This window comes from Neovison vison, chromosome 8 (assembly GCF_020171115.1).
Source record: "Neovison vison isolate M4711 chromosome 8, ASM_NN_V1, whole genome shotgun sequence".
NCBI lineage: Eukaryota > Metazoa > Chordata > Mammalia > Carnivora > Mustelidae > Neogale > Neogale vison.
The window spans coordinates 118447007-118470956 of record NC_058098.1 but is presented as its reverse complement, the minus strand read 5'-3'; the positions used below and the strand labels follow the sequence as shown (position 1 = coordinate 118470956).

Genomic DNA, 23950 nt, shown 5'->3' with positions numbered 1-23950 from the left:
TGATTTTTCTAAAACTTTAACATAATGTAATAAATAGCTGAAGGTTAGATTTGACTTCTTGCCTAATCTTCAGTGTTGGAAGTGTTCTTTTATTTAACATGGTGATTTTTAGATCACCATGATCTAAAAGATCACCAAGATGAGAAATCTTGATCTTGATAAAAATTTTACTCAAAGCTGTATTTCTACTACTTCTAGTCCTAGTACTGTATTTTCTACTGAGTCTGTGTAATTAATGGTGGAGTTGAGGGAAGGGTGTTTCGTTATCTTTCCCTTGCTTCAATCTGCAGTTGAAGATGCAGTCTTGGTTCATTACCTACCAGTTTATTAGAGTCACACTTGTTGAGTCTCTGGGCCACATCTTTTAGAGTATAGGTTTCTGCAGGAACACAACTGAAATTCACTGAATTTAGTGATGTAAATCTGGTTAGTGTTTCCTTTTGCCCTGTGTCAAACTGCTTTCAAAACTAAGTAAATAGGTAATTTGTTAATTAGACGGCTGACAGGAAAATTGTTAGGACATTATTTTATTTTTCAGATATGGATTATATAGCTCACCATTTGATCCAGTCCTTTTTGATTTGGAGATGAGCGGTTCTTCTTGTAAAAATATATACAACAGCAGCATTGGTGTCCAGTCAGATGAAATTGATTTGTCAGATGTCCTTTCAGGTAGTAACATCTTTTCTTAAAGGAATTTCTGAATTTTATATATGTGGTTTAAGCTACCATTGACTTAAGAGATTGTAGTTACTATGTTCTGTCTTTAACAACTACAGTTCTTCAGAACTTAACCTTAACATCTGTGAGTCATGAAACTGTTTGCCTTTATTTCATAATTTCTCCCTCAAAAAAAAAATGAAGTTATTTTTGGAAGGGTTGCAAACTTGTTTTTTTTGCTTGGTTTTTTTTTTGTCTGTTTCATTGCATGTCAGGATAGCTTTAATGTTCTTAAGAAACTTTAACATTTGATTATTTATTGTAGCCTTTTCCGTTTCATTTGGTGTGCCTTTGATGTCCACAAAATCAAAGAATGTTTTATTTCATATTTCAGAAAATGAGTATGTATTTATTATAATAAGTAAAGATGGAGAAAGAAAACATTTTCTGTATCTACTAGCATACTCGGTTAAACTCTGTACAGTGTTATATGTATTCTTGTATACATTTCTTAAAGAATATGCTTTTAAGATTGAATGTATAACCTTTTCAGGTGCTATGATTTGGTGTTTATCTAGTTTTGTTAATGAAAACAATGACCATTATTTTCTTCCATCTTACTGAACTTACTGTAAGTGTTGCCATAAGCCACAATGTTAGGATTTTGGGTAAACATAATAAAATAATTATCACATTAAATATAAGTAAGTTGGGGGAGTTAATTTTGGTTTGTTTCTCCCTCCCTCCCTTCTTTTCCTTTGTTTCCCTTCCTCCCACCCACCTACTTTCCTTCCTTCCTTCCTTTCTTCCTTTTCTTTTCTTTTCTCTCTCTCTTTCTCTCTTTCTTATTTATTTGACAGAGAGAGAGAGAGACAACCAGAGAGAGAACACAAGCAGAGGGAGAGGGAGAAACAGGCTTCCAGCAGAGCAGGGAGCCTGATGCAGGGCTCAGTCCCAGGACCCTGGGATCATGACCTGAGCTGAAAGCGGACACTTAACGACTGAGCCACCCAGGCACCGCTTCAGTTTCTTTTACTTGAAAGTAAATTATGGGGGCACCTGAGTTGCTCAGTGGGCTAAGCCTTTGCCTTTGGTTCAGGTCATGATCTCAGGGTTCTGGGATCAAGCCCCACATTGGGCTATCTGCTCAGTAGGGAGCCTGCTTCCCCTACCCCACCCCCCTGCCTCTCTGCCTACTTGTGATCTCTCTCTCTGTCAAATAAATAAATAAAATTTAAAAAGAATAAAGTAAAGTAGGAATTGTGAAAAAAGCAACAGAATAATCAAATACAGAAATACAAATAAAATGTAAAGTGCCTTAATTACAATCTTTCCATCCTTAGATTACCTTTGTTAACAGGATGTTTAGCGGTTTAGACTTGTTTGCTTCACATGTTCATGAACATTTTTAATGGACGAGATCAGAGTATCTACCTACTGATCTGTTACTTACTTTTTTTTTTTTTTTGTTACTTACTTTTTAATGTCTTATTTTATCGTGGGTTATGCGTTACCTCCTCTGTTTGATGACTTGGGCTCTGCCTCCTTTATGCTGATCTGTCTGTCCAAGTCACCATCAATTTATGAGTGGAACTCAGAGGAGAGGTTAGAACTAGATATATAGATGCCTTCTGCATACCTTGGGTTAGAGTGAAATTCATTGTGGAGAGAGTGTAAGGAAAAGACCATAAAGCTCAAGTCAGGCCAAGGAGTTAAAATACACAAGAGCAGCACATTCAGTAAAGAAGCAACTTAAAGATCATGACATAAGTCTCCATCCAAATGCCATTCTACTTCTCACCATTAATCCTTGCATGGTGTCTCTTTTCTCAGTTAATGGCATCACTGGCACAAATCAGGTATCTGAGTGTCATTCTTGATACCTCTTTCTCAGCCTCCACATTGAGCTGTTGGCAGATCCTATTTTTTTTTACACCATCATGTATTTCAAATGTATTCTCTTACCTCCCGTGATCACATAATTACAGCAAAGCCAGTCATTTTGAATCTGGACTACAGTAATAGCGTTCTAACTGGTCTTTCTGCATTGCTCTTGCCTCACTTGAGTACATTCTCTACATTGCACCGAGTGCCATTGTTTTTGTATGCAAACCTGATCACTTTACCTCTCTCCTTAAAATACTTTTCCTGTCTCCATTACTCTGCAGTCCAAAGTCTCTGTTGAAGCATAGAAAATTTTATATGATCTGGCTCTCTTTCCTTGCCATCTAATCTAGTACCATTGCCTCTGTTAGTCTCCTCTCTCTGTTCCAGTGATTCTCAAAGTGTGGTACATAGACCATTCAGGGTCTATGAGATGCTTTCAGGGAATCCATGGGCCCACTGTCTTCGTGATAGAACGGTATTTGCCTTTTTCACTGCATTGACATTTATACTAATTGTGCAAAAGTGTGATGTTCACTACTCTGCCCTTGGAATGAAAAATACGCCAGTTTCACTTAAAAATGTCCCTGATGAGGCAGTAAAACTTGTTGATTTTATTAAGTTTTGAACCTGTCGATACTCATCTTGAACATATTCTGTAATGAAATGGGAAATAGGCATGAAGCACTTTCACAGCATACTGAAGTACCATGGTTGTTTTAGGGAAACACACTTGGGCATTTTGAGTTACAAGCTGAACTAGCTACTTATTTTATGGAACACCATTTTTATTGCAAGAATGACTGATCTGCAAAAAGTTTTTTCATACTTGATTGCTTGCTGTAGGTATTTTTAAACAAATGAATAGAAAAAGCCTATTAGTATCCATGTAATTGATAGTATTTCTTGCTATTAAAAGAGCTTTTAGGCAAAAATTAGAATTTTAGGGGCACCTGGTGGCTCAGTGGGTTAAGCCGCTGCCTTCAGATCAGGTCATGATCTCAGGATCCTGGGATCGAGTCCCGCATCGGGCTCTCTGCTCAGCAGGGAGCCTGCTTCCTCCTCTCTCTCTCTGCCTGCCTCTCTGCCTACTTGTAATCTCTCTCTGTCAAATAAATAAATAAAATCTTTAATAAAAAAAAAGAGCTTTTAGGCAAAAATTAGAATTTTAGGGGCACCTGGTGGCTCAGTGGGTTAAGCCTCTGCCTTCAGCTCAGGTCATTGTCTCAGGGTCCTGGGATCGAGCCCAGTGTCGGGCTTTCTGCTCGGCGGGGAGCCTCTTTCCTCCTGTCTCTCTGCCTGCCTCTCTGCCTACTTGTGATCTCTGTCTGTCAAATAAATAAATAAAATCTTAGCAAAAAAATTAGAATTTTAGAAACCTTGTATCATCCAGTGAGCTTGATAACTACTCAGTATATAACTTTTTGATGGCCTGTGTTGAAACTGCTGAATATAATTTTCTGATGGCCTATGTTGGTATTACTGAATATCATTTTCTGATATATATAATGGAGTGTGTTAACATATGTATACAGTGGTCAACCAATATTTTCCAAGTGGATAAGAGATTCCTTAAAAGTATAAGAAATCCGGGGCGCCTGGGTGGCTCAGTGGGTTGGGCTGCTGCCTTCGGCTCAGGTCATGATCTCAGGGTCCTGGGATCGAGTCCCGCGTCGGGCTCTCTGCTCGGCGGGGAGCCTGCTTCCTCCTCTCTCTCTCTGCCTGCTTCTCTGCCTACTTGTGATCTCTCTCTGTCAAATAAATAAAATCTTTAAAAAAAATTTTAAAAAAAGTATAGGAAATCCAATTAATATTAACATTATAGAGATTGAGAAGTTCATCAGTAAGATTTCAGAGACCAGGGATGCCTGGATGGTTTAGTCACTTAAGCGTCCAATTCTTGATGTCACCTCTGGTCTTGATCTCAGTGTTGTGCATTCAAGCCTTGTAGTGGCTTGAACTGTGTGGAGCCTCCTTAAAAAAAGAAAAAAAAATCAGATACCACTTTGCAAATAATCTTCAAAAAAAAAAATACCACTTGCCAAGGTTTTTGAATATGTAAGACTATTAAAATACTCCTTTTCCAACTACACATCTATGATAGGCCAGATTTTTCTGTAAAGCTCTACCAAAACAACATCCTGCAACACACTGAATATGGAGACAGGTAAGACAATAAAACTATCCTCTTTGATAAGCCAGATTTTAAGGAATTTTGCAAAAAATGTAAAACATTGCCACTCTCATAAAGTTATTTTTGTCTGAAGACAGTTATTTTTCATCCGAGTATACTAATTTAGCTAATGATTGTATTATTATTATATAAGTTAATGTTTAAAATATTCTCATCCTAAGATTTCCGCTATGTTGAATATCTATATTTATGTATATCTATATCTACCTATCTGTCTATACAACCAACATAGATGAAAGTTCTTTAAGAGTTCTTAATCATTTTAAAGATACATAGAGCAGTGTTTGGATTGACCAATATTCCTCCAGCCACCTCGTTTCTTTAGTTCCTTTAATGTGCCGTATTTCTTTGTACTGGAGAGATTTCACTCATGTTGTTTCCTTTGTCAGGTTTTCCCTGCCTGGAATAAATACATAAAAATGTCATTCTTCCCATAAATCTCGTCACCTCATCATGAAAGTATTTTTTTACTCCTCTACTTAGACTGATTTCCCTTGGATTTATTAGTCTTCTGAATCTTCTTTTAAGTAAAACGTAGCACTTTTTTTTTTTTAAAGTTTTTATTTAAATTCCAGTTAGTTAACATACACTGTAATAACAGTTTCAGATGTACAATTTAGTGACTCGACACTTTAATACAATATCTGGTGCACATCACAAAAGTGCCCTCCTTGATACCCAGCACCTATTTGACCCATCCCCCCTGCCATCTCCCATATGGTAACGTTGTTCTCTTAGAGTCTTATTTCTAGGTTTGCCTTTCTCTTTTTCCCTATGATCATTTGCTTTGTTTCTTAAATTCCGCATGAGTGAAATCCTGGTATGTGTCTTTCTCTGACTGACTTCACTTAACATAATACTCTCTTGCTCCATCCTTGTCATTGCAGATGGCAGGATCCCATTCTTTTTTATGGCTGAGTGATATTCCATTGTACACACCATATCTTCTTTATCCATATCAGTCGATGGACATTTGAGATCTTTCCATAATTTGGCTGTTGTAGATAATCTGCTGTAGACATTGGGATGTGTGTATCCCTTTGTATTAGTAATTTTGTATTCTTTGGGTAAAGACCTAGTAGTGCAAATACTAGATTGTAGGGTAAACACCGTTTTTTAAAGTTCAGTTGTATGATTAATTGTTTAGTGCCAGTAACCTATAACACAGAGTAGGTATTTAATGAGAACTGGAGCCTATCCTTTTCTCATGTATTTCCCATGTCTAGTATTAAATGCTTAGTAAATACTTTTTTTTTTTTTTTTAAACATGCCAGGTCCTATGTTGTGCACCAATGAAATGTTGGAGAACAGGGTTATGACAATTTAGCCTAACATTTAATTTAGTCCTTCAGATGTTGATTGTTTTTGTATCTCCCTATTCCATCTTTGGTTTCTGTTTAATTTTATCTGTTAAAGAATTATGCTTAAAGCAGTGCTAATTCCAGAAAATTTGGACAGTACTGAAAATAACCCTTTTCCCTCATACCACATAACACTTTTAATTCTTTTGTGTTCTCCTGTCTTATTGTCTTGCTGTGGTTTTATTGTTCACATAGTTGTGATTATGTGAATTATTTTATTTTAATTTTTTTTCCAACTACATGTGCTAACTTAAACTACAGTTGACCATTCAATAACATGGATTTGAACTGTGCAGGTCCACTTATATGTGGAATTGTTTTCCATAAATAGAATATAGTACTGTTAATGTATTTTCACTTCCTTATGATGTTCTTATTAACATTTTCTTTTCTCTGGCTTACTTTGTTGTAAGAATGCAGTACATAACACATATAACAGGAAAATTATATGTTAGTCAGCTATGTTATCTGTAAGGCTTCTGGTTGACAGTAGGTTAGGAGTAGTTAAGTTAATCAAAAGTTACATGTGGAGTTTTGACTATGCACAGGGTTGGCACCTGAACCTCTCAGCATTATTCAAAGGTCAGATATTTTATTATTATAAAGTAGTAGGCCTCATTCTAAAATGGATAATATATGCAAAATACAAAGGTATATTTATAGAAGAATCTTGATAATATTTTAGAATATTTCTTGAGTTTTACTTAGGATCCTATTTATACAGGTGATGTGAAAGAATGTATTCTGATTTTATGCATTCTTAACGGATTGTGTAATAGCTAATATTAGTGGGACACCTGGGTGGCTCAGTTGTTAAGCTTCTGCCTTCAGTTCAGGTCATGATCCCAGGGTCCTATGATCAAGCCCCACACTGGGCTCCCTGCTCAGCCAGAAGCCTGGTTTTCCCTCTCCCACTCCCTCTGCATGTGTTCCCTCTATTGTTGTTTCTCTTTCTCTGTCAAATAAATAAATAAAATCTTAAAAAAATACTCTATTTAAAAAATAGCTAATATTAGTAGTGGTTCATTATTTTTTCCTCATTGAAAATCTGAATCACTTGTTACTGTTTCATATTAATGGCCAGTAAGTTGCTTTATATATAATGCTAATCTTCTGTTTGTGAGTTTTCTTAATCTCATGTCCATTGAAGTACTGCATAGGGTTGTGTGTTTATATAGTTGCTTTAATTGAAATTGAAGTAGCAGCTATAATTTTCCATATAACTCTTGCCTTTTAAAAATTGACTTACATAGCATAAAACTTGTCTCTTTAACAGGAAATGGAAAGGTCAGTAGTTGCACAGCTGCTGAAGGTAGTTTCACATCTCTCACTGGACTTCTAGAAGTTGAACCCCTGCACTTTACTTGTGTGTCAACTAGTGATGGCACCAGAATAGAAAGGGATGATGCAAGTACGTTTACTGGTATATACCTTCTTTTATTATTCACTCTTTTTATTATACATTTTATGTTGAAGTAAAAACAAAGTGATGTATAAGTACTTAAATATCAGTTTATATTATGTGTAAGTGCCTTTGATGTTACGTTAAATAGAAATTTACCAATAGGAGGAAAAAAGCAAAAGTAGTTCTCCATATTTTTCTGTGTTCGTTCATAGTTTTTTTTCCTACCTTCTAAAACACTGTATTTTTATGTGTGTGCATTTTTAGAAGCCCTTTAATTTGGAAAATATCTAACATAACAAAAGGAAAAGGAAAAGTACAACAGACTACATTTCTTTTACGTAGCCTCAACTCTCTTCAACTATTGGCCAGTCTTATGTGTATGTAGTTTTGGCATCATAATGTTACTTCTTGCATTTAAAGCTCACAATATATAATATCTTTGAGAAGGTTGAGAAGAATGTAGAGGGAATATTATTTTTCCAGATATTTTAAAGCACCTTTAGATATATGAAGTAATATTTCAGTGTGCTGAATATGTCATAGTATTGGTGTTTTAAATGAATCATTGGGAACTCCTGTTTTTTTTTTTATATACCTTCTTTTCTGTGATTTTTTTTTTCCTTCATGTCATAGGATCAGTATTTATAATTCTGTCTTGGCATAAATAATGGAAATTATTATAATTAAAAACATTAGATATGGTTTTATCTTAATTTTACAGTCACAGAGTTTGAATAGTGTCTGGAATGAATTCTGCCATTGGTGGTTTTGTGTTTTGTGGATTTCTTTTTGTTATCTTCAACAGTTTAACAGAGAGTATAAACATTTAGCTTGAGAAGCTACAAAAACTTTAATCTTAAGCAGGGTTTTAAAAGGAAATTATCAGTTTTTCAAGTGCCTTCTTATTCAGAATCACCTTATATCTTCTAATTATGGAAGTAACCACTAAGTGAAATCTTTGGCTTGTGTAATTTACATGAGAGTTTTCAAATAAAATCTAATCTTTCTGTTAAATAAGGATGCCAAAAGGATGAAATTTTGTGTTTGCTCTCTTGGACTGTTATAGTCATTTTGTAGAGAAATACATGTACACTGGAATAGAAAAATGCATGACAAGAAATTGAACTTTCAGAGAACTTTTTTGTTATAAATCACACTATTTCTTGGAACTCTTTTGAAAGTAAGGGTCTAAAATTCACGTGTTTGAGTAAGTAATGCATTTAGAAGGTATGAAAGTTTATAACAAATGTAAGTTTTGTAAAAGAGAAATATTCTTTCACACTCCCTTTCTTCTCCTATAAAGCAAGCAATGGAACCACCTTCTTTCTTTTCTAAAGATATTGTTCCTATACCTGCAATCCTATCTGTATTTTGCCTGCACTGAAACCACCACCAGGAGAAAGATTTTTATCAAATGTTAGGGCAAAGTCTTGACGAGTGGTCATAGGGTGCTAAAAGGTGACTGTAGTCTCTCAATTTCTTACTTTTTTTGAAACATGTTAATTGTGAAATACGATGCTTTTATGAAAAAATGCAGATAACAATTATATAACTGGCAATTTATGACAAAAAAAACTGTCCATGTGACCACCAAATCAAGAAATAATATATCCAACACTCTAAAAGCTATCTTCATGTCCCCTTCCACTTATTTTTCTTTTGCTCTCTAAAAGATAAACATTGTCCTCACTTTTAGAGTAGTTGCTTGGTTTTTGTTTCATTGTATAAACCCTTAATTATACATGTCTGATCTCTGGTTGAATATAGCCTTTATAATATAAAACTGCTTTTATGTGTTTTTTGATCTGCCTTCTGTTCAGCGTTATGATTGTTAATTCATTTAGAAATCAAGGAGTTAATAAAGATAGTCTGAGGAACATAATTAGCAAATATGCCCAAACAGATAGAGTACACTTCACCAAGTGCGGAGTAAACAATTCTTGTCATGTATTCCTGCAATACTTAAAAATAAAAACTGATCCTCTGTGATTCCTAACATAGTATACAAGACTGACAGAGTAATTTCTGACCCTACAGCAATTTAAATAAAGATCAATAGCAAGATAACTAGAAAATCCTCAAACATTTGGAAAATTAAAAAGTTTAATTTAATTGTTTGTTTAATGTTACTTCCTAAAGTTGAACATATGGAAAACCTGTGGAACAGCACGTCAACTTCTACATTCATCTCCAAGAAAATAGTATATCCAGTAGCATGAAAAGCATCACAATGGAACAACCCAAATATCAATCAGTAGTATGCTAATCAACAGTAGACACACAAATTTTGCTTTATTCAGACAACAGAATCTTAAATAGCAATGGAAAAGAACCAAATAACTGTATGCATTGATACAAATGAATTTAACAGTCATAACACGGAACAGAAGGAAGATCAAGTAATTATATCAGTAATTACATTAAATGTGAATAAATACTCCAACTGAAAGACAAAGTATCAGACCGGATTAAAAATATTACAGTGTTTTCATGTTTCATCCATTTAGCATGTACTGGTACATCATTCCTTCCTATGACTGGATAGTATTCCACTGTCTGGACATACCACTTTGAAAACAACTTCTATATGCCTTCTTTTGTTTATCTGCTTAGAAGTTAACAGGCATTTGGTTGTTACTTCTTTTTGTCTGTTAAACAAAATACTGCCATGCAGCAAATTTGTGTTCATTTTCGTGTTTTCATTTCCTGAGTATATACCTATAAGTGAAACCCACCATTTTTATTCTTACAGTTTTTCTTAAAGCTTCTGTGTCTTTTTTATGTCCACTTTACCCCCAGCTTTATTGAGATATAATTCACATATAATACTGAGCAAGTTTAAGGTATACAGTGTATTGGTTTGGTACATTTATATATTATAAAATGATTACCATCATAGCATTAATTAATATCTCTGTTCTGTCATGTAATTATGAGTTCTTTTCCTGTGGCGAGAATATTTAAGACTACTCCTAACAACTTTTGGGTATATAATACAACATTATAGTTACCATCAGGATGCTATACATTAGATCTCTGTATTTCCGTTTAAATTTTAGCATCGACTTGACAATGTATACACCAAAAAGCATTTTTTTCTTAAGAATTTGAATATAAACCAGTTCAGGAAAATTGGCATCTTAATATTCAACCTTTTACTTCATTAACATGGTATATTTAGTATACTTAGGTCTTCAGTTACCCTGGGAGATGTTTTTTAGTTTTCAGTGTTGATGTCTTGCACATCTTTTTAAGATTAATCCCTATTAGATTTTTTTAATGCTACTATCAGTGATACTTTTCTTAATTTCCTTTTTTTTTGGTTGCTGGTGTATAGAAATACAGTTGATTTGTGTATATTAATTTCATGTGGTAATACTGCTGTATTAGTTTACTCATTCTAATAGCTTGTAGATTCTTAAGGACTTTTTATAGACACAGTCATGGCATCTGTTAAGAGTTTTACTTTACTGTTTTCCTAATCATATCATTTAGTTCTTTTTCTTGCTCTTTTGTGCTTTCTAGGACTTCCTACATGATACTGAATAGGAATGATGGTCATAAGTCATTTTTATTTTGTTCTCCTCTCCATTATTTTTATATCTGGCTTTTGATGCTCCTAGGATAAAAATAGAAAAAGATATTGAAAACTCAGACTTGGCAAAAGATTTTAAAATTTTGTGGTAGTAGGGCGACTTATTTCTTTCAGATTGTTTATGTCTCTTATGTGTTTTTGGTAACTTAATTCATTTTCCCATAAGTATTATTCAAGCATTGGATTTTAAAGCGAGTGAAGGCCCAAACTCCACATGGTTAATATTGAAAAGTACTTTAATGACCCAAAAAGTACAAATACAATATCAGTGCTTCAGTAAGTCTGATAATTGGCCCTCTAGTGTTGGAATTAATAGCTGTTTCTTTGGTGGACCATTTGATGAAGTGGATACATTTCATTTTGGGGCACATGGCTTAAGTGAATTATGATTGCTCTTTTTTTGACTATGCTTGTGTAGTTGAATTCTTGAAAGTTGAATGAGTCATAGTATGGGTGTTGTATAATAAGTGTGTGTGTTGTATAATAAGTGTGTGTGTGTGTAAGTTGAGGACACTTTTAATTGTAAGGCTATGCACAGTTTCATTTATTGCTGTCTTGTTGATTACAGCTTAATTTTTTTAATAGTTTTTTGAATCGTGGTGCAGGACAGCATTGTTAGATGTTAAAATAGACTGTCAGATACCTGGGTGTTGTTTCCCGCCCACTTTTTCAGGTATTTATGAGCAAATGATTTCCCTCAGCTTTAGATCCATTACCTGTAAAATGAGATAACATTAGTAACTACCTGTGTGCCCTTACAAAGATGAGATGAGTTGATGTAAGTTCCATGCCTAGCACTGTGCCTGCCCTCCCATTGGCTTTGGTTCCACATGGTCCTTAGTTCCAGCTCTAGTTCTACCACTGTGAGCTCTACAAGTAACTAAGAAACAGAGTTCTAGTATCTGCTTCTTAGAGTTGCTCATCTATTGAATATGTAATTAATTAAAACAGGGTCACATGGTAATGCACACTAAACATTTGCTACTACTGTAGCAGTTATCCCTCCTCAATATAACTTTTCAGTAAACTTTCTAGCCTATTAGAATATAAATGTTAATGCTGTTATTAAACTTGGCTTTTACTTCTTATTTTATGGTGACCTGTTTCATTAAGTTGTGAAATTAAGCTTTTATCTTAGGTTTTTCTAAAATGTTTTCCACAAATATTGGTAAATATTTAATGGGGAAAGCAAGAATGATTTTTATAATGTGTATTTGAGTAACATTGAAAAGGAAAGTCAAAGAAATTATTCAACTTACAGGAATTTTGTATTCTTTAAGGGTGATAGTGTTCATGGCTAAGCAGTATGTACAAGAATTATTTGACGTAAGTCAAATCGGGCTTATTTCTCTCCATATTAGAGTTCAGGGGAGCATTTGGTAGGAAACATTGCTTTACCTATTCTTGGGAGGCCAAACTCTGTCTAGGCTATGCTTTAAAATGAGGAAATAAGGTATCATCAGATTTTTTTAATGATGTCCTTATAACAGGACATCATTAAAAAAATGGAGATGAGAAGGTTTTTTTGGACCTTTTTGGGGGATGGAGTAAGGGGTATTGCTATAGGAGAACTTAGAAAAGCAAATTTCAGTTTGTTATGCTCAAATTGATTACTCTTGTTTTGTGTTTTTATTTTGGCCATATTAAATGAAATTTTTTATATGCCGAAAATATTTTTAAGCTCAACAATTTTTCTTTGGTTTATAAGTAGTTCCCCATTAAATGAAATTTTTTATATGCTGAAAATATTTTTAAGCTCAATAATTTTCTTCGATTTATAAGTAGTTCCCCAGATTCCCTAACCTCGAATACTGTTAGGATCAATCAATATGCTTTTACCATTAAGATTTCCCTATTGATACTCTATAGATTCTTATCTTTTAAAATGAAACTGGAGTTTTAATGTCAAAATAGTATACTTGGAATATGTTTCTTTGTGAACCTTTTCCTCATCCCTTTTCTCCCCCCCCCCCTTGTCTTATGCCAGTGAGTTCCTTCGGGGTTACTCCTGCAGTAGGTGGACTGTCATCGGGGACAGTTGGGGAAGCTTCGACAGCCCTGAGTTCAGCAGCCCAGGTAGCTTTGCAGTCTCTCTCTCATGCAATGGCATCAGCCGAGCAACAGCTGCAGGTGCTGCAAGAGAAACAGCAGCAGCTTTTGAAGCTTCAGCAACAGGTTGGAGACTCTTTGGCTCTTTGTTCATGCTGTCTCTAAACTTCAAAAGCTGAAAAAGTACTGTAAAAAAATGACCATTATTTTCGTAAAGGAAAGTAGGTTGACCGATCTGAGCTAATCATTTTCTACAAAAATGGAGGTAACATCTTTGTGATATATCTAAATTAAAAAAAAATTATTTGATAAATAGCTGCAGGATTATACTTAATATTTTGGGGGGCAGTCTCTTAAGTAAAATCCATTTAGGCTCAACACTCTTGGTCAAACATTACAGTTACCAGCTAGGATTTTTATGGATTGGAGATCCTGAAACATTTTAGAGATGAATTGAATTCACGTGGATTAAAATTTAGTAATAATGGCAGATGCTTTGGAGATTTCATTGTGGTCTAATTGTGATCTGTGTGATTGTAGGTGACATTATATTAGATTAGGCACCGTGAGAATCTACCTCCTCTTGTTAGTATTTTGCTTTGAGGAGAATTTTGTTTCCTTATTTACATTTATTTGTTGTTCTTCCTTTCCACCTTTGCTTTGTGTAAGTCCTTGTTCCCCCCAAGCACAGGAAATTGTATATCAGATGTTTAATGCAGTCGATAACAGTGAAGAAATACTCAGTTCATGTTGAGTCCATTTTTTAGTTTAATTTCATTTTTATTTAACTGAGATCTAGTTAATCAGACCATGTTTATCTTTGTATGCTCTTTTCCTGTGTACTGCTCCCCGCAGTTTGTGCAGGCAAGACTAGTCTATATCTTGTACTTTTACTTCTTTTGCAGAAAGCAAAGCTGGAAGCCAAGTTACATCAGACGACGGCTGCAGCAGCTGCCGCGGCGTCGGCAGCCTCAGCAGTAGGTCCTGTTCACAACTCTGTGCCTTCCAACCCGGCGGCGGCCCCAGGCTTCTTCATCCACCCATCCGATGTTATTCCACCCACTCCAAAAACAACACCACTTTTTATGACTCCACCACTCACCCCACCCAATGAAGCAGTTTCCGTTGTGATTAATGCCGAACTTGCCCAGCTTTTCCCAGGCTCAGTTATTGATCCCCCAACAGTCAGTCTTGCTGCACATAACAAAAATTCCAACAAGTCCAGAATGGTAAATTATTATATTTTTAATAGGTGTTCGCTTAGACATTTAAAAATATTTTAATGTATATGCTAACCTGAGAAGGCAAACTTTTCTTATACCAACTTGATACATCAACTTAGATTGTTTTATAAAGTATTATAGAATATACATCAGGAAATGGGACTTGTTAATATGGTATTACAGTTATTAGTTTGTATAGAGCAAGAATAATATCAATATAGAGTTACACTTTTTTCTTTTCTAGAATCCACTTGGTTCTGGCCTAGCTCTTGCAATTTCTCATGCTTCACATTTTCTTCAGCCTCCACCCCACCAGTCCATTATTATAGAGCGAATGCATTCAGGTAATATTTACCTTTCTTAAAATATTTTTCTTGCCTAGTCTGTCAGCCCTCTGAGTCTTACTCTGTAGTTTAATTTTCTTTTGCGAGTAAATCCCATCTGTTCCTAGGTAAGCACGTTTTACCAAGAATAAGCACTACATAAGGCTTAGCTGTGTGAGCATAGGGGAGCTGCTGGGTAGGGTGGTTAAGTTTTACCCAGACCCTGTATCTGAGCTGTATGTGAATCTTGCCTGTTGAACTGAGATGCACAGAAGTGTCGACTTCCGTTGTAGCTGCTCAGTTTTCATGACACTGGAAATCACGCTTCAGTATTCCTAACACCAGCACTCTGATGTTGAAACTGTTTCCAGAAAATAGCAGACAGAGTTACTGCTGATTTTAATAACTAAGTAACATTAATAACACTTCCTGGTCTTGATAATTCAAATTTTACCTAATTTTGTGGCCATACGTCTATGCTAGTTACCTGTGACTGCGATAGTTGCTTTCAATTAGAGCATGTTTACCTAGTAAACTATGGGCAATTTTAACCTTATAATCCTACCAAACTGTTAATTCTGGGCGTGGAACTGCAGCAGAATTCAACAGAATCCGTCTGTGTTTTATAGCAGAGAATAATATGAATATAATGCATACTGTGTCACCTTTCATCGTATGAATAGTCGAACCAGATTTGCTTTATTGCATCAGGCTGTTTCTTTGGAAGAGAGAGTTTTTTTAAAACAAAAATTCTTGATGGTGTTTCCTGTTGAACTAGTCCTTCACTGGTGTTACCATTAGCGTCTGTAACATTTAGAATGTGACTAGTTGGTGTGCAGTGTTATGGAATGTGAGCGGTTGTTTACACTGCAGTGTTTGCTGTTTAGCAGTGGAATTGACTGTAGATTATAGAATTACGTTCTTTGGTGGTTTTTCTGTTTAGGAAAGTATTGGTAACTACCTTTTTCTGTGAAACCAGCTCCTTTGAAAATAGCATGGGTTCTAGCAGTTTCGCTAGGTCCCTTCACTGTAAAATGCAGCTCTTAAGTTTATTAAGTGCTCCTCACCCTAACCTGGTGAAGAAGAAAAAGAATTCTGTTGTTAATGATTCTGTCTACTGTTTTACTAATCAGGCTTATTCTGAAGTGTGTATGAGATGAGAGATGCAAGTCTGCTCTTTTTCTGTTCCTCTCAGATCATTTTTGCCTTTCGTTGTGTGAGCATCTCAACCACACTGAGTATGATTTGGGTGCTTACACAGAAGGGCTTCCTGCCTCTTCAGTGTGGCCGTTGAGAGTAAGCCATCAACTGCACTTGGTACTAAGTAGCTGAAGAGACAGTGATGTGTCGGTACCTGGGCAGAAACACTATTTGGGATAAGCTGTGTCTCTCTTTATTGGAGGACCTTCCTGAGGGATTTTTTTTAGTGGTAGTAGTGACTTTGTGTGATTTCTGCCCTGTACTTTTACTTTACATCGTAACTGCAGTGTGAGATCCAACTCTGTAAGAAAATGAGTAAGGCTTGGGAACAGTAAAATCAAGCAGTACAATTTGATATCATTAATGCATCTATTAGGGCAATTTTTAGGAAGTGACCAGATGACTGAAAAAGATTACATAGATACTTTTTAGAATTAATCCATATACTGTTTTTGGTAATAAAGTTTTTCAACTCTAAAATTTTAAATTAAGCTTGTATGTACAGTTGATTACTGTTGCAATAACAACTTACTCTTGTACACTTTTTTCTTTAAGCCTTAACTAGCATGGATTAAGGTTTCAGAGAATTTTTGAGGACTGCTTATTTACTTTCCTTCCCATCTGTTTGTTGTTTAATAAGTTGATTTCATTTTTTAAGATGCTTTCAGAGAATTTTTGAGGACTGCTTATTTACTTTCCTTCCCATCTGTTTCTTGTTTAATAAGTTGATTTCATTTTTTAAGATGCATGTTCCCAACTGTTTTTGTGAATGTATCTTTTGGTTAATTGCAACAATGACAGTTTCTGTCAACTCTTGCTATCTCTCTCTGATAGGAGCAAGGAGATTTGTGACCTTGGATTTTGGCAGACCAATACTGTTGACAGATGTCTTGATTCCCACTTGTGGAGATTTGGCCTCCTTGTCAATTGACATTTGGACATTAGGAGAAGAGGTGGATGGGAGGCGACTGGTAGTGGCAACTGATATAAGCACACATTCACTAATTCTGCATGATTTGATACCACCTCCTGTGTGTAGATTTATGAAGGTAAAGAACTGCAAGACAGTGAATTGATACACTTTCCATGTTTCCAACAAGTTATGAGAGATACTCAGACATATAATTAAAAAGTATAACTATCTTCTTAAATACATTGCTCTGAATTTTATTTTTGCAAATGGATGTGTATGTATATTCATGTTTCATTTTTCTCTTAATTTCAGATCACTGTCATTGGACGTTATGGGAGTACAAATGCCAGAGCCAAAATCCCCCTAGGATTTTACTATGGTCACACGTATATCTTGCCTTGGGAAAGCGAACTGAAGTTAATGCATGATCCTTTAAGGGGAGAGGGTGAATCTGCAAACCAACCAGAAATTGACCAGCATTTAGCAATGATGGTTGCTCTACAGGAGGATATACAGTGCAGGTTATTAGAAAATTGCAATATATTTTAATCTTACTGAAACCCTTTATTTTGTATGTCTTATATATATTTTTCAAGAAATATTTTTGCATAGATGTATAGAGAAGAACAAAAGGTTGGAGGACCCAACTGGCTCAGTGAGAGGAGTGACTCTTGATCTTCGAGCCGTGTGTTTGAGCTCCACAGTGGGTGTAGAGATTACTAAAAAATAAATAAATTTTAAAAAAGAAAAAAGGAAGTAGGAAGCTAGAATGTTATAATAATTGATAAATTACAATATTATGATTAGATAATTGACTTCATTTAGTACTTAAAAAAGGAATAGTTCTTTTTAATGGTTGTTAACATGTTCTAGAGATTTAATTTTTAGTGTGCATTGGTACATATGTGTAAAATGGAACATTGCAGGAATTGTTTTGTACATTTTTTATTCACAGGTATAACTTAGCTTGTCATCGACTGGAAACTCTTTTGCAAAGTATTGATCTTCCTCCTCTTAACAGTGCTAACAATGCACAATACTTTCTGCGAAAACCGGACAAGGCAGTTGAAGAAGACAGTAGAGTTTTTTCTGCCTATCAAGACTGTATTCAGCTACAGCTTCAACTGAATTTGGCTCATAATGCAGTGCAGAGGCTCAAAGTAGCTCTTGGTGCAAGTCGGAAGATACTAAGTGAAACGTCAGATCCAAAAGATTTAATTCAGACTTCTTCCACAGAGCAGTTGCGGACCATCATCAGATACTTACTGGACACTTTGCTCAGTCTTCTTCACTCTTCCAATGGTTTGTATTTGGCTTCAGTTCTTTAAATGCTGGAAATATGTTTGATATGATTTTGTTTTCTTGTTGTTGTTGTGTTAGTATTTGCTAGTATTGTTCATTTTGATATTCTTTCTGTGTGAGCACTTATGAAATGTGATTATGAAATGAAATGTTTATGAAATGGTTAACTCCTTTTTTCTCCCATATTTCTCCTTTCTTTGGTTTTAAATGGATTTTCAACTCGAATCTTCACTGTGGATGTCGTACATCATTTCGTCTGGCAAAATATTAAATATGGTTATGGTGAAAACTTAATAAATTTCTAACAATATACTGTCATTTTCTAATCAAGAGCTATTTTTGGTCATTACACATGCACATACAGATATACACACTCAACTATCTGAATCACCCAACCCCACACATAAGAAATACAGTTGATCCAAATGCTAGCTTTTCTCCTCTCGCAGCATTTAACAATTAAAATTCTACATACAAAGAATAAATAAATGAATAGCAAAATAAATAGAATTAAATTGGTTACTGATTGCTGTTAAGAAAAAAGCGTATTTAGGTATGCTGATACTGGTATTACAGCATACGCTTAAATAGGAAATTTTACTGTTTTCTGTTCTGTAATAGGACACTCTGTTCCTGCAGTTTTGCAGAGCACGTTTCATGCCCAGGCCTGTGAAGAGCTTTTTAAACACTTGTGCATCAGTGGAACCCCAAAGATACGGTTGCATACTGGTCTTCTACTTGTTCAACTCTGTGGTGGTGAAAGATGGTGGGGTCAGTTTCTTTCTAATGTTCTTCAGGAATTGTACAATTCAGAGCAGCTTCTCATCTTTCCACAAGATAGGTAGGTCAGAAAATACGGAGTTTTTATTAGTAATTTCTACTTTTCACAGTTAGGGTTCAGATTTTGAAATTTTATGCATGTAGATTGATCCTGAGTGGTTAAATAAAGCACATCTTACCAGGGTTTGGGAATGCCCAGCAATGCACATATTGAAGAAGATTATACAGTGATACAGTAGACTACATTCTTTAGTTTCCTGACTGCATCTGTGGAATTTATAGATCTGTGTTTACAAGTATTTCCTTATAGATTATGTTACTTTATGTGTTACCCGTATTCTTTTGAAACTATGATAAAATTCTCTGCTGGATTTCGTATGGATATAGTTATGAAATATAACCAAGAGTTTGGAAAGAGTTAATTTTAACATTGTAGCTCCAGGTATAACTCGTGCTAAGAACCGCATATCATATCATTTGTCTGTTAAATTTTAGTGTGAATTATTTTTTAAATGAGCAAATGGATTCATACTGGTATTTTATTTGTATCTCTTTTTTTAGGGTCTTCATGTTACTTTCCTGCATTGGTCAGAGATCACTTAGTAATAGTGGAGTATTAGAAAGCTTACTTAATCTGCTGGATAATTTGTTGTCACCTCTTCAGCCACAGTTACCCATGCATAGGAGAACAGAAGGTATTATTTAAAGTGGTTGTCTTTAGTAAAAACATAAGATTCCTATAAATACTGCTTTTATAAAATGTCTGGTTGTGAAGTACTTTTTAAAATATTCATTGCTGTACACTTTGCTAATACTTTCATGCTGTAGACTTTAGAATTTAGAATGTAGACTTTCATATGATTGATTGCCATATGGTTATTGCTTTATAAATCTATTTTTCGTTATTTGAATTTTGAATCTGGAAACTATAGAAACATGTTTTTTCTGTATTGTCATAACTAAAATCGGACTCTTGATTAAGTCTTAGTTTTAGGTACGGTTGCTTTTCTGGTCATTCATAATGTATTTAATCCGAGCAACAAAATTGTTATTGGAACAAAAACTTTAGAACTTAGTTTATATATGATTAGAAAGTTGAGAGATTTTTTATTTAGTTACCTGGAAGTCTGAAAATTGAACCTTATACCTGTTTCCTAGTTTATAAATTATTGTCTCTTGGATTCAACCTATAATCAAGAATCTATTTTCATAACATAAAACATTTATCTTCCATTAGATTAAGCGTGTGGCCACAGGTTCCAGTTCTGAGGCTTATTATAAGTAAATATTAATGTTAGTAATGATATGGTATATTTTTAATTTATAAGATGTTTATCTCATAATTATCTTCTCAGACTTCATTAGAACTCTTAGAGTCACCTGATTTTTTTTTCCACTGTCACCTGCGTATAGGAGTGCTAGATATTCCCATGATCAGTTGGGTCGTGATGCTGGTGTCCAGATTGCTGGATTATGTCGCCACTGTTGAAGATGAGGCAGCAGCCGCAAAAAAGCCTCTGAATGGTAAAGACAGGGAGAGGTTTCTGACAGGTATCAGAAGTTTATAATAATCTATTGGTGGGGATTTTGAGTGACTACGCAGTTGTTCCAGAACTGGCTATTGGCCTGGAGTTTCCAGCTGTATGTAATTTATGTAAAATATGAATTAAATTTACTGGGAATCTGTTTTAAGGATAAAATTTATTTTTGAAGCACTTTATGGACCAGCCCCTTATTTGAGCATGACTTTTTTTTTTTTTTTTTAAAGATTTTATTTATTTATTTGACAGACAGAGATCACAAGTAGGCAGAGAGGCAGGCAGAGAGAGAGGAGGAAGCAGACTCCCTGCTGAGCAGAGAGCCCGATGCGGGCCTCGATCCCAGGACCCTGAGATCATGACCTGAGCCGAAGGCAGCGGCTTAACCCACTGAGCCACCCAGGCGCCCTTGAGCATGACTTTTACTGTCTAGATACAAGCATGTCTTTCATTAGGTTATTTTCCTTATTATGCTCATTTAAACACTTTCTAATGGCATACATGTAAGTGAATTTATGAGTAGAAATATGTGAAGAGTTCTTTATGTTCTTTGAGTATAGTGTGTCATTCTATTTATCAATATGAAGAAGTAGAGTTCTAATTAAGTATAAAGAGCTTTTTATGCTTAGATACAGAAGTTCCCAGATTGGTGCTCTTTTTTTGTTTGTTTTTTTGAGTTTCAGTCTTCATAAAAGTTTGAGGCATAGAAAAATTTTCAAATTATATGATATCCAACTGCAAGACAGATTATTTTCTTCCCCTACTTCCAGGCTAACAACAGTTTTCATAAAGGTTTTGAAATAGCTAAAATCTTATATCTAAATACAGTCATTTAGTGCCATAAAATTGAATTTTACACATTGTCAGGTTTCTAGTATTAAAAAAAAGTTCCCTTACGGTGTGTTATAGATCGATGAATCAATTGATTTTGGTGCACATTACGTTTGGGAAAAGGGTGGGGAGTTTTTTGCATGTAGAGGGAATATGTCTTAAATATTTAGAGTCTGTGAGCCAGTTTACTCATAGGATATAGAGGTATCTATACAGTTACGTATAACTATCACATGAAGTTGGAATATTACAGTATCAGAGATCTTAGTTTTTATTTATATCACTCAGATACTGTGGAAGTGCATTGGTGGAAGACATTTTTTATAGGTTTTGAAAAATTTGAACTGACTTAACAAATGGATAGTAGAGAATAGGAGAAGATGTCCTTAGGTTAAGCAGGCATGAACAAGTAATTGGAGATGGGTCAAGTGTGATGTTGAGCAGAAGAATGATACTTGAAGTAATACTCTGGACACATTTTTTTAAAAATAAGAAAAAGTAGAGCTACACAGCATGCTTTTTTATAACTTATTTTTACATTCATTATGTCAAATTATTGAATATCCTCTTTTTGGGTCCTTACACAAAAGCTTGGGTTTGAAATAGGCAGTAGTGAGCCATTCATTGTTTTTGAATTGAGTTATATCAGAGGTGTGTTGTTAAAAATTAATCTTAAACAACTGTGGAGGAAAATAGCTGTTGTCTTAAAGGAAATATTGGAGACAGGAAAGTCTGATCTTAGAGTCATTTAGGGTCTAGAGTAGCTTTCTAGGGTCAAATCTTACTAGCGATTTCCCAGTAATGGTTAATTTTCTTTAAAACCGCTTCGTCATGATTGACACATTTATAAATTTGTGTTTTCTGGGTATAGAAAGTACTTTAAAGTCACATTTAATGGAATTACTAATAAAACTTTTTCTTGCTCTTTCAGGTAACCAGTGGAGTTTTATTAACAATAATCTGCACACTCAGAGCATAAATAGGTCTTCCAAAGGCAGCAGTAGCCTTGATAGATTATATTCCAGAAAAATCAGAAAGCAGCTAGTTCATCATAAACAGGTAATTTTCAGTATGCTTTTTTAATTTTAATGTTTGAGAACATTGCTTTAAGTTGCATAAGACAGACTTGTGGTTATCGGGTGTTAGGTATGCTGTTTAAGGAGGTACTTAGGGAAGTTGTTAACAGATTCGAGACTGAGCTTCTTTATTTGTAAGATGGCAACAGTTTGTAGTTTACAGATTTTTGGTGAGGTCCTTTAAAGTGTCTACCTCTTCCCCTCTCTGTTAATACTGTTCTAAATAAGAGGCCTTAATTTTTTTTTTTTTTTTTTTTTGGTTTAGTCACAAGGTGTCTTTGTTCTTTCTTAATCCTTATCATTTCTTCCCTGAATTCTTTTTTTTTAAATTTTTTTTTAAAGATTTTATTTATACATTTGTCAGAGACAGAGGGAGAGAGAGCGAGCAAGCACAGGCAGACAGAGAGGCAGGCAGAGGCAGAGGGAGAAGCAGGCTCCCCGCCGAGCAAGGAGCCCGATGTGGGACTCAATCCCAGGACCCTGGGATCACGACCTGAGCTGAAGGCAGCCGCTTAACCAACTGAGCCACCCAGGTGTCCCTCTTTCTTGAATTCTTGATAGCTTCCAGTTGATCTGTGCTTGAAGGTCAGAGTCCTTAACAGGACTTCAGGGTTCTATCATGGGTCCCTGTTTATAACTTACACGTTTCAATTTTAGTCTAGCCGTACTGAATTTGAATTTATGAACCACCAGCCCCAGTTTTCTCATCCAGGACTTTTGCATGTAGTAAGTACCTTTCCGCCCCACGCGTCTCTGCCCCCCTCCCCCCCAGCCACATAGATTACTCTTTTGCTGAGATGACCTAACTTACTAGTCATGAGTTTATAATCACTTCCTCCAAGAGGACCTCTCTGTTTCCCAAATTAGGGTAATATGTGTTGGTGGTATAGTGGTGAGCATAGCTGCCTTCCAAATTAGGGTAGTATCCCATACAGTATATTCCTCATGTGTCCTGTATTTTATCATTTCATTATACTCATCATAAATTTTGGTAGGGATTCTTTTATTTTGTTAACATGAAATTTGTGCAGTTCAGGGTGAGTAAATCATTTCTTAAAGTATTGTTAGGAGTCATGCAGAGTGCTCTTTTTTTTTTTTTTTTTAATATTTTTATTTATTTATTTGACAGACAGAGATCACAAGTAGGCAGAGAGGCAGGCAGAGAGAGGAGGAAGCAGGATCCCTGCTGAGCAGAGAGCCCGATGTGGGCCTCGATTCCAGGACCCTGAGATCATGACCCGAGCCGAAGGCAGAGGCCTTAACCCACTGAGCCACCCAGGCGCCCCAGAGTGTTCTTTTATACCTGGCTTTTTTTGCTCAAAAGGGCTTTTTTTGAGATCCATCCATATTGAGTGTATCAGTGGTTCTTTTTAATTCTTGACCACCATTCCATGAATGTTCCAGAATCTCTTAATCCATTTGCCTGTTGATAAACCCTTTAGTGTTTGTTTTTTCTTTTTGAAATACACACAGATGCACATACATGTTTCTTCTGCTTATCATGCAAACATTTGCATGCAAACACACTAAATCTTTCACACAATTATATTCACACAATATATTCATATATTAGAATGTGGTTTTTATAGGAGGACGCTTGTACATATCTGTTTTTT

The 23950-nt window shown here is 35.2% G+C and overlaps 1 protein-coding gene across 7 annotated transcripts in view; it reads left to right on the top strand.

The window, feature by feature from the left end:
* Nucleotides 1-23950, top strand: part of BIRC6 (baculoviral IAP repeat containing 6) — a 233083-nt gene that overhangs the window by 91495 nt on the left and 117638 nt on the right. For 4 of the 7 annotated variants that reach the window (XR_006386023.1, XM_044261801.1, XM_044261800.1 and 1 more), the window contains 12 exons: nucleotides 539-672; nucleotides 7376-7522; nucleotides 13087-13274; nucleotides 14054-14377; nucleotides 14616-14715; nucleotides 16729-16943; nucleotides 17120-17328; nucleotides 17763-18109; nucleotides 18731-18950; nucleotides 19451-19584; nucleotides 20303-20440; nucleotides 22190-22317. Coding sequence is in view for 6 of the 7 variants with exons in the window: in XM_044261801.1 (XP_044117736.1) it covers nucleotides 539-672; nucleotides 7376-7522; nucleotides 13087-13274; nucleotides 14054-14377; nucleotides 14616-14715; nucleotides 16729-16943; nucleotides 17120-17328; nucleotides 17763-18109; nucleotides 18731-18950; nucleotides 19451-19584; nucleotides 20303-20440; nucleotides 22190-22317 (2284 nt within the window). In the remaining variant the exon portion in view is untranslated. The remainder of the gene's footprint in view (nucleotides 1-538; nucleotides 673-7375; nucleotides 7523-13086; nucleotides 13275-14053; nucleotides 14378-14615; nucleotides 14716-16728; nucleotides 16944-17119; nucleotides 17329-17762; nucleotides 18110-18730; nucleotides 18951-19450; nucleotides 19585-20302; nucleotides 20441-22189; nucleotides 22318-23950) is intronic. The other 3 variants (XM_044261802.1, XM_044261804.1, XM_044261803.1) reach the window with 3 other exon arrangements.